The 13,483-nt window shown below is 49.7% G+C and overlaps 1 protein-coding gene across 3 annotated transcripts in view; it reads right to left on the bottom strand.

The window, feature by feature from the left end:
* CPLX1 (complexin 1) overlaps nt 1–11,229 on the bottom strand; it is a 133,755-nt gene extending 122,526 nt beyond the window's left edge. The window contains exons 1-2 of one of the 3 annotated variants that reach the window (XM_068926770.1): nt 11,177–11,229; nt 9,785–9,893 (exon numbers count right to left, since the gene is read on the bottom strand). In XM_068926770.1, the coding sequence (XP_068782871.1) occupies nt 9,785–9,815 (31 nt within the window). In that variant the 5' untranslated portion in view covers nt 9,816–9,893; nt 11,177–11,229. Of the gene's footprint in view, nt 1–9,784; nt 9,894–10,771 lie in introns of all 3 variants that reach the window. The other 2 variants (XM_068926769.1, XM_068926771.1) reach the window with 2 other exon arrangements.
* Nucleotides 11,230–13,483: the final 2,254 nt, after the last annotated feature.

Genomic DNA, 13,483 nt, shown 5'->3' with positions numbered 1-13,483 from the left:
GCATGAGAAATTGGTTCATTCACAATGAACAAAACATTTCACTCTGAGATTTAGAGCCAGTCATTGATTTTTTTTTCCTCCTTTTGTTATTGAGGGAACTAACAAATACATAATTCTGCTATACTTTTGAGCTTTTATGTTTCAACAAAAATTTGGAGGCTTAAACTGACCTCCCAATACAAATGCTTGAATCAACTTGTCATCCCGTATCAGCCCTGGAAAGAGGGCAGAGCTGCCTCTCTGGAAATGCTACTGGGAAATGGACCACCGTTCTCACAAATGTATGATTGATGAGGAGGTAGAAAAGTTGCTAGCAATGCATCCGACTGGGGAAAGCTCATTTTAAAGGGGCCTGAAAAAAATCTGGTGAAGCTCAGCTATGTCTGAAGGCAATGAGAAAATTGCCATGAATTCCTATAGGATAGACTAGATCCTAGAAATTAATACTGCTAGCGCCACCAAATATCGCTAGCTGTGTTCGTTCTTGATAATGATGTCAGGGAAGAGTGACATGTATGCATTTAATTTCAGTATAAAATAAATGGCTTTCAAAGATTAAAAACATAGCTGTTTGAGAATCATGTCTTAGTCCCACTTAGGCTTTCAAGTTTGTGTTGAGGGTCTTCTTCCTGGGTGCAAAGAATACACAAACTGTGTATTTTAAAAAAGATTCTTATGAAAAAATACATATTTTAGTAAAATTTGTCTAAAGTCCTCCTGTGAATTAAAGTTTTAATTAACACATGCATTTTCAAGGAATTTAATGAACACATAAAACAGGTGTTAGAAGAGAGGAGACCAAGCAATCCAATGCATTTTCTCCCTCTTCAAGTGGCAGTCTTAGACCAGGTACAGTATTATGGTGGAGGGAAGGCAGAAGGAGTAAGAAAGTTTCACTGCCAACATCAAGGCAAGGACACACTTCCAAGCCCCTTAAGTTTGCAGATTCAGCTCTTCCCCATAAGAGGGAGGAAGGAGTGACTGAAGGAGGAAAAAAAAAAAAAAAAAAAAAGATGTTCCCATCCCACAGAGAGGACAGCAGTGTTTAGGTGCGGTGAGTCTTTACTCTGTTCCACTCAGGGGAGCCACACGCTGCTTCCTGTGCTGGAAGGCTGGGAGAGCCACCATCTAACCCTGGGAGTAAGTGACCTTCCTAAAGACACCCAGCCTTCTCCCACAGTTGAGGCCAGCAGCCTGGAAAACCATCTCCCACTCAGCTACCTTGACCACAAGGCTCAAAATTCCTTTTTAACCAGTCAGCCTTGCCCATTCTCTCCAACGGAAAAGAAAAGGCAGATCCAGGGAGAGAGAGACACAGACAGCTCAGCCATTTGGCCGTCTAAGAGTTGACGCACATTTCTTTCCCACACCTTTCCCTTTAAGTGCTGTCTGCCTTCCCCTTCATTTCTCCCATTCTGTCAGGTGAAGAGTTATCAAAAGGGCTCCACAAGCTCAGACTCGGCTTCTTTGTTTCTTTCCTTAATTTATTTTCACAGACGATATTTCACAGGCCTTTGAATTCAACATTCCTGCTGATGCTGCATGTTTGACATTGCTTCAAGGTCAATATCACTACAAATAAGCCACAAGATTCAAGTCATGCTGCAAATCCATGATGAGTAGCTGGTAAGCAGCTTCATTCTTTTAGGTAATGACAAATGCAAATTGTAATAAGATTCACATCAAAAGTCAGCAGATTAAATTTACTTGTTTGTATAAATGCATTTCTGCAGTGACAGAGTCCAACCCATTTGAAATCATCTCATTTAAAACAGCAGAATAAATTAATTTTTGTACTGTACAGTGTGATCATACATTTGCTCCTAATAGAACGACCTGACTTGCTTAAACTATTGTGTTTCTAATATGCACAGTGATTCTTATAGATATTAGGAAGATCACTAGTAACCTCCACCATGCTAGTGATCACAGCTGTTACCAGCCACTAAAGCAAACGTGCAAGAAACAGAGAACTGGCTGCAGGCAAGCTTTTGCAACAGAGCTGTACATGAGAGAATAAGATGGCAATCAACATACTTAAAGCCACAATTTAGTGAGCATTTAAGGTTCTGCGCAGCCTTGAGCAGGCACTTGATCTCAACACAGAAAACGAGCACATGCAGCCAACTCTGAGTTGCAGGCTCCCTAGAAGCAGGGGTCTGGGGCTAGGACGGAGTGTTCATTGTCCTGCCACTGAAGTGGGATGATGAGAGGAGAAATTTCAGCAGCTTTGAGAGACTACTGTCCACAGCCATCACTTCTCAAACCATACGGGCAGAGATGGGTCTGAGGCACTGCTGATCCCCATCCTAGAGGACACTAAGATGCACACCTGCCTCTGAGTCTCAGAACCAGCCACTGTTCCCATTCCTTCCCCTCTGAGCTTTACCACTTAAAGTTTGAAGTGGGGAGCCCAATGTTCAAACAGAAGGTATGCACATGGGTACAGCCCCCCCATGACAGGAGCCAAGTCAGTGGCAACACTAGTAAAGATCCACCCCTTCCTTGCTGCCAGCTTTTCCTGAATCCTATATTCTCTCTCTTCCAGGCCTCCTAAATGCTTTAGTGGCCCTCTACAATTTCTGGAGGACTTCTAAGCCCTCTGCAACTACCATAGATTTCCTGTTGCAATTTCCCATGCAATAAGACGCATGGGAATGCATCCCATTGTGGCTGCTGTAGGAGTGAAGAGATTCCTGTCCTCCAAAGGGCTGGGTGCCTGTTCTCCCTTAAGAATGAAGACCCTTTGCAAAGACTGCCAAAGCATTTTGGAACCCTGCATATTACTACAGAGCTAACGATCACTGACAGTCCATACCTTCTCAGTTTAGCCAGATTTCTAAACCCATCAGTAGCCCTAATTAAACCACACAGCTCTCCCATCCAGAGCAGCATTCATACATACCAGCCTTCTCTGATGGCTGTGCTTGCATCAGCAGATGAGGAAATGAACAGATCTCCACAGCTAACAGCTGGAGCTGCTACAGCCTGAACTTCCTCCTCACCATGGTCTGACATAAAAGGCAAATGAGTAGCTCACATTCAGCACATCTGCAGAGTCCTGTTATCACCAGGAAAGCCTAAATAACAACGATGCATCATGCACTGGGCTCATGCCCAGCTCCACATCTGCTGCTGCAAATAACGTTTCCTGTGCAACAGAGGATAAAAATACAGTGCTGACACAGTAAATTTGTGCTGATATTATGCAGCTGGCAAGAACACTCCATTTTTCTCTGGCCCCCATGAGGGACAACTTTCATTACCACAGAGGAAAAAAAAAGAGCCAAAGAGTCAGGTGCGCAGCAACAGATCTTGGCACGAAAAGAATGTAGAGCTTTCTTCAAAGAGGAGAAGATGGATATCTTCCTTCAAAGATGACAAATCAAAGAGAAGTAAATATTGGCTGTGTGTTTTATTCTGCCATGATTGAATCACAAATGAACTCCTTAAAGCATGGGAAGCTTCCTCATTTCTCCCTTTCTCCCCTTTTTAAGAGGGGAAGCTTCTTCCTTTTCCAAGCAGGCTCTTAGGAAGCAGATGCTCAGTAGGAGAAGTCTGAATTCAGCTTTTTGTGGTGCTAGAATCAGCACGCTGAAAGTACCTCCACTCCTGCAAGGATACTAAATAAGCACTCTGCTCTCCATACTGGCTTGCAGATAGAACAAATAGAAGTAAGATCCCAGCAGACCACGCAGGCAGGGTCATGATTCCAATGGCAACAGCCCCAACAGGGCCAAGCAAACATAAAGGCAAGTTTCCTGAAGAAAGGCACAGAGAAAAAAAAAAAGTTGGATTTTGTCAATTTTACTCCTCCTCTTGATTCGACTCATGGATCAAATCAAAATCAGCTGACTGACACAGTTGCTTCACTGGTATCATCTTCACAGTCAATGATCTGCTTCCTCAGAAAATATCTTCCTCCTCGGTTTTAACGGGAATTCCTGAAGAGCAAGTCAAATCCTACATTGGAAGATCTGGCATCAAATAAAGGAACAAGGAAGATCCAGAGCTGGTTCAAACTAATGAGTCTTGCAAAGCTATAGAACTCATGTTTTGACATGTATTTTGGAAGCATCTACATCTACATGAGATCTCTTTGGGGTTAAGGCTGTCGTTTTCCTTTCTATCCAGGTCTTGACAATAGACATCGTGATATCGCTTGCTATAACCTGATTTCTCAAACAAAATCTCTTTGCCAGCAGTATAAATTAGAAAAAATAAAGCCGTTAAAACCATTCCTTCTGAAAAATGTATCCACCAGATATTAGCACTGCCTTTTCATCTTCTAAACATCATTATAATGCACATAGTCCAAGTATCAGATATAGAAAATAGATCCAGAAGATAATAAGCCACCAGCACAAGCATACTGCAAAGGTATGCATACTGCACAGGTGCAGCCTTCATTTTATCCTGTCCAAGAACAAAGGTAGATGGGTTTCCAACATCCACCAAATGCCACTCTGGGCTGCAGTTCTCCTCTCTCATCTCTGAGAACCTCCAGCCTTCGTGATTTGGAAGCACCTGACTCCAAAGTCAAAGACCTCACGTATCATGAGTCACAAGGATTACAGGCAAAGGAGACCCCACCAGTAAACAGCACCCAGAGAATGATTCTTCTAGCAGGTCTTCTTGGTACCATAACTTGCAGTCCTGACTTTCGGTTTCTGTCCTGCTCCAGGACCTTACATGTTAACATCAACAGTGGGGCTTAGTTTAGTTGATGCGCAACGTCCCAGAGGAGGAGGAAAGGCTCAGCCGATGCTCTCTCACAAATATGAGAGACAGAGGCTGAGCCAGAGGAGAAGGCAGGAACCACTATGTGAATGCTACTCTGTGCTACCCTGGGCAGGTCTGTGTTGCCTCTAGCTGCATGCAATCTCCCTGTCTTTTCCAGGACAAATTAAGGACTTCCCATGCCACAAGCAAGTGGAGCGAGCCAAATACAACAGCAAAATATTCACTTCATAACACATGTAGAAGTCAGCTGTTAAGATGTCATTAAACACTACAGTACCGTTTCCACCCAGGCTTATCGGCCATTCAAACATACGCGCATCTTCACTGATGTAAGCTTAGCACAGGGGCTGCTTTTTCAGAGCTTACGGACAGTGGCTTAAATCCCTGCTCAACTGCCTGCCCCACTTCAAGAAAAAGACAGATCCCTCTGTATTGAAATTTGTGGTATACACTGCTGAATCAGAGCTGCAGTTATAAGAAGTGACATAGGCAGTCCCCTCACCAACACATTCCAGGTTGAAATCTGGTTGCGTGTGTCCTTCTGCCCACAGTATTTTCCATATCCTTATGAATCAAAACAAGTCTCCACTGAATCCCAGCAGATAAAAAAGCGAATGCCCAGCAGCAGCAATTCACTGACAACAAAACAGGAATACAGCCCAGTGAATATCTAATCAGAAAACAAATCTGCTTCCCTTCCTGAGCAAGGCTGGTGATGCACAATAAATTCAAGGGCTACCAGCAGCATAGGGAAGGAATTCAGACAGATGATCCCATCTCAGGCAAATCTCTCCCCTCCTCTGAATGGGCTTTTCCCTTGCCTTTTTCCACACGAAAATGCCCCACTCCTCAGCCCTCAAGCCTCCCAGTAAAACAACAGGAGCCAGCAGGAGCTCCATGAAGTGTCTCTTCTGCTTCCGTCCAGTTTCCTTGTATAAGACTGTGCCCAAACCACCAATGGTGAAGGAAATGAGCCAGTGTAGCATATAATGAGGCAGTTCATTGCGCTTGCACCTGTTGCTTCCCCTTGCTCTCACAAAGACAGCCACAGCAGAGGTAAGCAATGCCCAGTGAAAAGTGCCATGACTATATTTCTCAAGGGACCATTTCAAGGCCTCCACCTGAGGCTTCTTCTGGGGAAGTCAGACATCTTGGTCTACTAATCATGAGTCCAATGCTCCAGAACTCTGATCTGGATTGGCAAACAGCATTCTTGCTGTAAAATGCAACCACCCAGTTTGCTTACTGAACTTGCTGACCTGCAGCTTTCTGGTCCGTCACAGGAACAGGACAAATGAGCAATCACCATGGCTACACACCTATGCCTATGCATGCTGGTGTGGCAGGGATCTAGTCAAGGCAGGGGGGTAAAACGTTCCTTTGCTATCTTCTCCCACTTCTCTGAAAACAGAAGTCATAATTTCAAGCCCTTAGATTTCCTCTCACTATTTTCTTCTTGCTGTCCCACACTGCTAATTAGCATCGCAATTGTATTTAAGATCTCTGGTGCCTGTACTGTCACGCACGCAATAGATGAAGTGGCTTTCACACACGGCTCTAAGAGATCTGAAGAGCATCAAAAGGGCCACGAAAGCCAATTGGCCAAATTAGCTAATATTTGGCACTGCTCTTCCCGGATCTCTGTCCCAACTGTGGAAGATAGGGGCAGGCTTAAAGAGAGCAAAGATTTGCAAAGAAAAAGATGTACTTCAAGCCTGTCCAATAGTCACACAAAGCCCCCTCTGCTGGCATTAGCAGCACAATCCCAGTGCTGCTGGGACACATCAGAGGATAGCCTCCACTGCAGAGAAACAGCAGGTTTCCACGAACACCCTTAACCAGGAGGCAGGGAAAGACAACATCCTACGTCAGCAATACAATTTCTCACCAAACTGATTCCACCAAGCCTAAATCCCCCGAATTCCCGCAGACTCCTAAGCAAAGCGAGCCTACACAGCATAACTACCATTCCTTGCCTGCCAGCCTGGGACTTGTCGCCTTTCAAAATACTTTCCTGACATTTTCCCCTCTGATTATAAATTCTCCAAGGCAAAGTAAATCTGATCTATTAGATACATTAGACACCATTAGAGACAGAGGAAATAACTCCAGGGTTTGCTTTAAAGGCAATGGCCAAAATCCCCAGTGAGTGCTTTGCTAAGGCTGCCGTTTATTATTATTTTAGCAAAGTTTGAGACGTTGTCTTCCTCAGGAAGGAGAGCAAGGTTGGCGGGGGGAGAGGAGGAGGAAGCAGTTTTCTCGCCAGTGCCCCCTTTGATCATTCCAGCAGAAAGCAACTTGGTCCCCGGATCCTCACATACTTCAGAGCCCTTCTCAGTCCCAGCAGGAAGAGACTCTCCTGGCAAAAGCACCCCACCTGCAAGTGGGCGTCAGGCTATGACAAGCTCTGGCCTGAGCCCCGCTTTAGTGCTAGATGCTGGAGAGAGAAAATGCCATGCACACAGTACTCAGACAAGGAAACCCAATTGCCTCCCTGCCTCTGTGAGGTGTCCCCAGCTGGATCTGAGGTAGCAAAAGGGTTAAGCTGTCACAGTGGTAGATAACCTGCAGGCAGTATATAACAGACCTAATTCTCTACAAGTTGGAGGGGATTTTATTGACAACACTGGCAACATCTTTTCTTCCATGAATGCAAGAAAAGATTTTAAGCCTGGGATAAGTACTTCTGCACCATTCAAAACAACGAACCAACCAACCAAACCACAAGCAAACAGCAAAAGCAGTTCAGGAGGGCTCTGGGGAAAGCCACATTAAATTGAAATCAAAGGGCCAACAAATGCACAGGAAGATCTCCCCAAAGCTGACCTAATGAAAACGCTCACTAGCGGATCACACAAGGTATCCTACCCAAAGCAAGCCTGTCACCCACCAGAGGCTGCATGTTTCTGTCAGTGTGTGCACCTCCATGTATCCTTGGCTGTCAGAACTGAGGGATCGCGTGTGCAAAGAAGGATCTGGGTCCATTAGTTAAGGAAGCAAACTGTAACCTGGCTTGCTGCGCCAATGTGGCCAGGGCACATTCTTGCATCAATTGGGGATTTAACACTGCATGGGAAACTGGTGCCCAAGAGCACCTTGACTTTCCAGAGTACATCAGCCCTGGTAATCCCCGTTTTGCCTCTTTGAAAGCACATACAACATAAAAATAGGTCTCTGCTTAATTAACTTTTTCTGGTTTTTACCACCCTGCAGAGGCTCCACCTGTATCAAGTAAGTGGGCAAGTTCCAGACACATTTTGCTAACACAGTGAGCCCTCTGGCAGAGGAGCCAGTGCCTCACATAGCATCTTGTTTGAGACCTCTGAAACTCATAATTCACCAACAGACGCTTTTTGAACCTGCCTTCTCAGCAGCTCGCATTATAAAGCAAATCCTGACCCTGGCATGCAACATTATGTTAGAGTGGATGTCTGCCCAGAGTAAATGCTCCTTAGCAAGGGCAGACACTGCTTCCAAATCCTGTTAGTTACTAAGCCACAAGAAAAGGCATGCATCGCAATTTTTACTCCTTTGCTGCAACCCTCCTCCCGCTGCCTTTAACTGCAGTCACTAAGCAGTTACTTCCCTTTAATGGATTCTCCCATCTCCAGCTGCACAGGCAAGATCTCCAGTTTGTAGGTACCCTTGTTCTCCTCAGTGTAAGCAACTTCATTCACACTATAGCTAATGGTGCAAAATCTGTCCTTCACAAAATTACTTCTCTTTCAAAATAAACACCGAAGAGTAATGAAATGGAACAGTACTATCATAAGGACACATATCAGCTTGCATAGCTTCAATCCTGCTATTTTGTGCAATTAAAGCGGAACCTTTCTTCTTCTTCAGTTTGACCTTCAAAAACACCCCAACCAAAGCTTGGAATGCTTGCTCTGCTCTTTACTACAAGATCTTGCTACTTGGTGAAAAAGCAGTTCCTTTTCCTTTGAAGATGAAAACCATGTTTCTATGCCTTGGAAGGGACTCCTGCAGTCAAAGTATCTATCAGGTGTTGAAACTGTCCATGACATCAGTTAAACCAAGCATGAAACATGTAAGAAACATACTCTGAGCCCCATGGCTCTATAGTTTCTCCAGAGGAAAACGCATAGAAAAAACCACATACATTATACAGTGGGGGTGGGGGGAGTGGGGGATCAGAATCTCCTCATTGACTTCCTCTCAGGCCAACCATTCCAGCTCCCTGCAGGAACCTGTATTCATCATTCAGTGAGAGTCTTGTTTTGACTGAACATTCAAGCCAAGCAGCCCAGGAAGGGACCATAATTGCAAGAGAAAGAAGGAATCTCATTCACAAGTACTTCTGTGTTGTTTTCCTTTTCACCCCCCCCCACCACTTTCCCTCCTCCCCCCCCATTTTTAGGTTAAAACAACTTATCACATATAGAAGGAAACAAACTGAAATTACATTAAAGGTCTGCCTCAAATCCAGGTAGGGCAAGTGGGTGCCGAGGGTTAATTTATAATTATTTCCCTGCTCATTGCAGCAATATTGTTAAAAATAACTCCTCTAACACGAAGTACAGCAGCATCTGCACTGTCTTTACTTTGGTTTGGCTGAAGTTTGGTGGGGGGAGCGAAAAGGGGTTCCCACACACATCAAACGCTACTCTTATTTTTGAGTGTGCTCTGACTAAACCTGCCTGCAGCCCTTGCAAGACCTGCCTTAGGCATGGTAGGACATGAAGCAGAGCAGGACCCACACAATGCATAGCGGGTACTAGCAGCCAGCTAGTACCTGGCTAGGCACTACCCAGGGCCTGAGCACCTCGTGTGGCAGGTCTCTCCCCTGACGCACGGCTTTGGTCTCTGCGTGTTGCTGCCCTCTCCTGCTCAGATTGCTCAGATACTTGGCTCTGAGGCCGCAAATCAGTGACCAGGACGCTGCTGGGTCCCCAAACAGCTCTTCCAGCTGCAGACCCTACTGGAGGCTGTCAGAGGTCCATCCTCTCTCTCAGCTGGGGGTGGGGGGGGAGGGGAGGAGGAGGAAATCTGTGGCTCCCCCAGTGCCAACCACACTTACCTCCTAAAGCTTGTTTCATAACAAAATCCATGGCGATGGCTTAGGGGTTGCTGCCCGGTTTCACAACTGACATGCAAGGAGAGCAGGAATCCTGTCCTTGGAGGGCAGCCTGTGAGGAGACACCAACATCAAGAGAGGAACAGTGTCTCCTGGAGGAAGGATCTCTCAGCTTGCCCAGCCCAGACCTGCGGTCATCCCTCCCCGCAGCCTTCCTCCAAGTTTCCCACCCCGAGGCGTGCAGAGCCCGGCTGGCAGGACAGGGCACCCCAGCACGGGGGGGGGGCAAAGCAGCACCAGGGCAGGGTGGGGACACGGCAGACCCCCCCCGTGCAGGGCTGTCCCGAGGGGAGCGCTCCGGCGGCCAGCCCGCGGCGTTCAAGCGGGGCAACTTTCCGCCTCCCCGCCTGCCTGCCTCCCCCTGCAGCTCGCCCGCTGCGTCGGGGGCCGCCGCGGGGGCGTTTGAAGGTGAAGCGCCCCGCAAAGCCGGGCAGGTGCTGCGCGCCCGGGTGCAGCCGGCCGGCGGGGCGCAAAGCGCGGGGCAGGGCCCCCTCGCCAAAGCATCCCCTCTCCCGGCGGAAACCCCCCGGGGCAACGCCAGCGGGGGCTGCACCTTCCCCGCAGGACGGAGTGGGACCGCCCGGCGCCGGACACGCGGGGCAGCGCCGGCGGCCGCTCCGTCCGTGCGGGCTGGGCTGCTGCTCCCCCGCGCCGGCCCCGCGGAGCCGGGCTCGGCCGCCCCGGAACAAGCGCCCCGCCGCCACCTCGGCCCGGCACCGGCACCGGCACCGGCACCGGCACCGGCACCGGCACCGGCACCGCTCCGCCCGCCTCCCCGCGGTGACCGGGTGGAAGCGGCATGGGCAGCAGAAGGAGGAGGAGGAGGAGGAAGGCTTCCCCGCAAGCCTGCAGCCCCTCCGCACGGCGGCAGCACTCCTCTCCTCGGCCCGCGCCCGGTCCCGCTCCCGGTCCCGGTTCCGGCGCCGATACCTGCCGGCGGCGGGGGCTGCGCTGGGGCCGGCGGCCCCGGTGCGGGCGGCGGCAGGTGCCGCGACGAGGCTGCTCCGCTGCTAGCGGCTCCGGCGGCCCATGTGCGGCGGTCGGGGAAGTTGCGGGGTGTCGGGACACGGGGCAGAGGACGAGCCCGGAGCTTCTCCCTACTTTTCCCCCCCCGCGCCCCTCTTTTTATCACGGGATTTCCGGACCATCCCACCGACACGGTCCCTCCTTCCTCCTCCCCCTCGCCCTGCTGGAGCCAGGCTCTCGCCCTCCCCCTGCCTCCGGCTCGCCCGCCCCTTCCCTGCGCCGCCCTCGCCCCCCGCAGCCCGCCGCCGGCAGGGCCGCAGCGCTGCAAGGCACGCCGAGGGGTGCGGGTATTTTGTGCGCGTCCCCCACCCCTTCCGCGGCTGGCTGCGGGAGGCAGCTGTCCTGGCGCTTTGCTCAGGCAGGATTCATCCTGCTGTGCATTTCGCAACTGCTTCCTGGCGTTTCCTCGGGAGTCAGGGTGCGCCGTGAGGGGGGAGTCTGCAAATGCAGCTTCCTGCTCACGGGGTAAGGCGGGCAGCGCCCCGCGTCCTGCGCTGCGGCTCCTTCCCGGAGATCCCCGTTCATCCCCTCGGCCCGGGGCGGCGAGGCGGTGCGGAGAGGTGGAGAGGGAAGGCAAGGAAGGAGCAGCGCTTTCTCTCACCTCCGCCGCCTCGGGCTTTGCTATACGGCCGGGGGAGGATCGCCGGCGGCTCCGCTCAGCCCTCTCCACTCCGGAGGGTTTGGCAGCCTGGGGAGGCTGGAGGAGATAGGGAAAGACCCCCCTGCTTTGCTTGCTGAAGGACGTGGGGGGAACGAGCCCAGTCGCTGGTCTGCCTTCCTGCTGCCAGCAGGAGAGCTGGGAGAGCAACCCACAAGGGGCCAATATGGGGCCAAAGTCATCGCAGTAGTAGGGGGAAGGATGCAAGAGCAGGGCCAGGGAAACAATCCTCCCCCGGGACAGCCGCCGAGGCCCCTCCGGCTGGCCGAGTCTCCGGTGCCGGCTGCAGGGACCGGGGCACATGGTGCAATGCTAAGGCCGCCTCACTCTGCTTCAAGCAGCTTCACTGAGGCTCCATGACATCAGCCTAGGAAGCTCTGCTAGATGGGAGAACATGCTGCACTTTCACTGACAGCTTTCAGAAATCCAAGCAAAAGTTAGTAACAATGGGGGAGAGAGGGAGCAAGAGGAAAAAAAAAAAAAGGTCGAGGAAACAAAGCCTTTTTTTCTGAGCCCTCACTTGCCTCTGGTATTCCCAGTCCAAAGGGGATGCTGGAATCCTTTCCATGCTCTTACTGCCTTTCCATTGCCTAACTGTACTGTAGGAGTGACTAAGCAGAGAGGAGAGCACCCGGGAAGTGAAGCTGGGAGCCCACTAAAGGTAGGTACCCAGGTTTCCTGTGCAGTCATGAGCTATTTCCAGATCTGTGTTGCCTCCCTGGGTGCCCACATCATTTTGAGTAGGACTCATATTTTGGGTCTCTTGTGCAGCACCTCACATCTCCTCTTCATCATGTGATTCCCCTTGGAGGGGAGGACAGTGTGCCCTCCCCTCCACCCATTAAATATCAACAGGGTCACCTTCCTCCGATTGCCTGGAGTTTGGGAAGGAACTATTCAAATCCCCTCAAACACAAGGAACAGGGAAGGACGAGCTGACAGGTACACAGTTAGCATTCCCAAGACCCAGATATCTTTTCCCCACTTTGGGGAGCTTGGAGCATGGTAGTTCAAGAAACTCCTGTAGCAGGCCAGGGTCAGCACAGCCAAGCAGGGCTGCTGAGAAATGTCATCCTTCTTATCCATAGGGACCTTAGCTTTTGTTTATTGATACAATGAACTTTGTGACTGGGCATGTCCTCCACTACATATATATACAAAGGAAAAAGAGTAAAGCCAGGTAAAGCAACGGGCACACCAGGCAGAAGGCCCCTAGAGGTCCTAATAGCCTCTGGCTGATCAATTTGTAGCTGATGCTCTATCCCCAGAGCCCCAAGCAAGTGCCCCTCCAAAGGTGGTGTCTCCATGATCCTGTCCCCAGCCTAGTCCCGCTTCTTCCGGATTACTCAGTTGTTGTAGAAACCTGAGACAGTTTGAACTCAGGTTCAAATGCAGTGAAACACTACCCCAGTGCCCATCATTTCTCACCTCCATCTTCCTCAAGAGGGAAAGAGGGACATAACACTGGATCACCAAACCACAAACCCCTCTGAGAGATTTCTAGGTAGACTCAGCTTCAGCATCTCTCAACTATCCTAAGTGTCAGCCTCAAAGCACCTCCCCCCCCCCCAGGATGTACCTTCATGAAAAGATGAAAATCCAAACACTTGTGGGCCAGATGTGGGTACCTTCCATATTCAATAACAGACAGAAAAGATCCCACTAGCACCCTCGCTCACCAGGTAGGGTTTAAGTAGAGAGGCAAGGGTGGACACTTGGAGTCCAGTGCTACTGGCCAAAGAGAGCAGCATCACAGAGAAATGAACCAGGGAGCAGATGCTTCTGACATCAGCCCCATTGTACCACAGTTCAACCTCAGCTTCATGCCACTTTGGACACCAGCTGCCAGGCAATTGCAGATAGTCCATTTTCTCATCTGTGATAGAGGCCAGCACTGGCTGATTTGGAGAAGACACAATTTTTTTCACTACATCAGCTAACGACCTAAATACCCAGTA

Source organism: Struthio camelus, chromosome Z (assembly GCF_040807025.1).
Source record: "Struthio camelus isolate bStrCam1 chromosome Z, bStrCam1.hap1, whole genome shotgun sequence".
In the NCBI taxonomy this organism is placed as follows: Eukaryota; Metazoa; Chordata; class Aves; order Struthioniformes; family Struthionidae; genus Struthio; species Struthio camelus.
The sequence above is the reverse complement of the archived record's forward strand: the minus strand, read 5'-3'. Positions and strand labels throughout refer to the sequence as shown.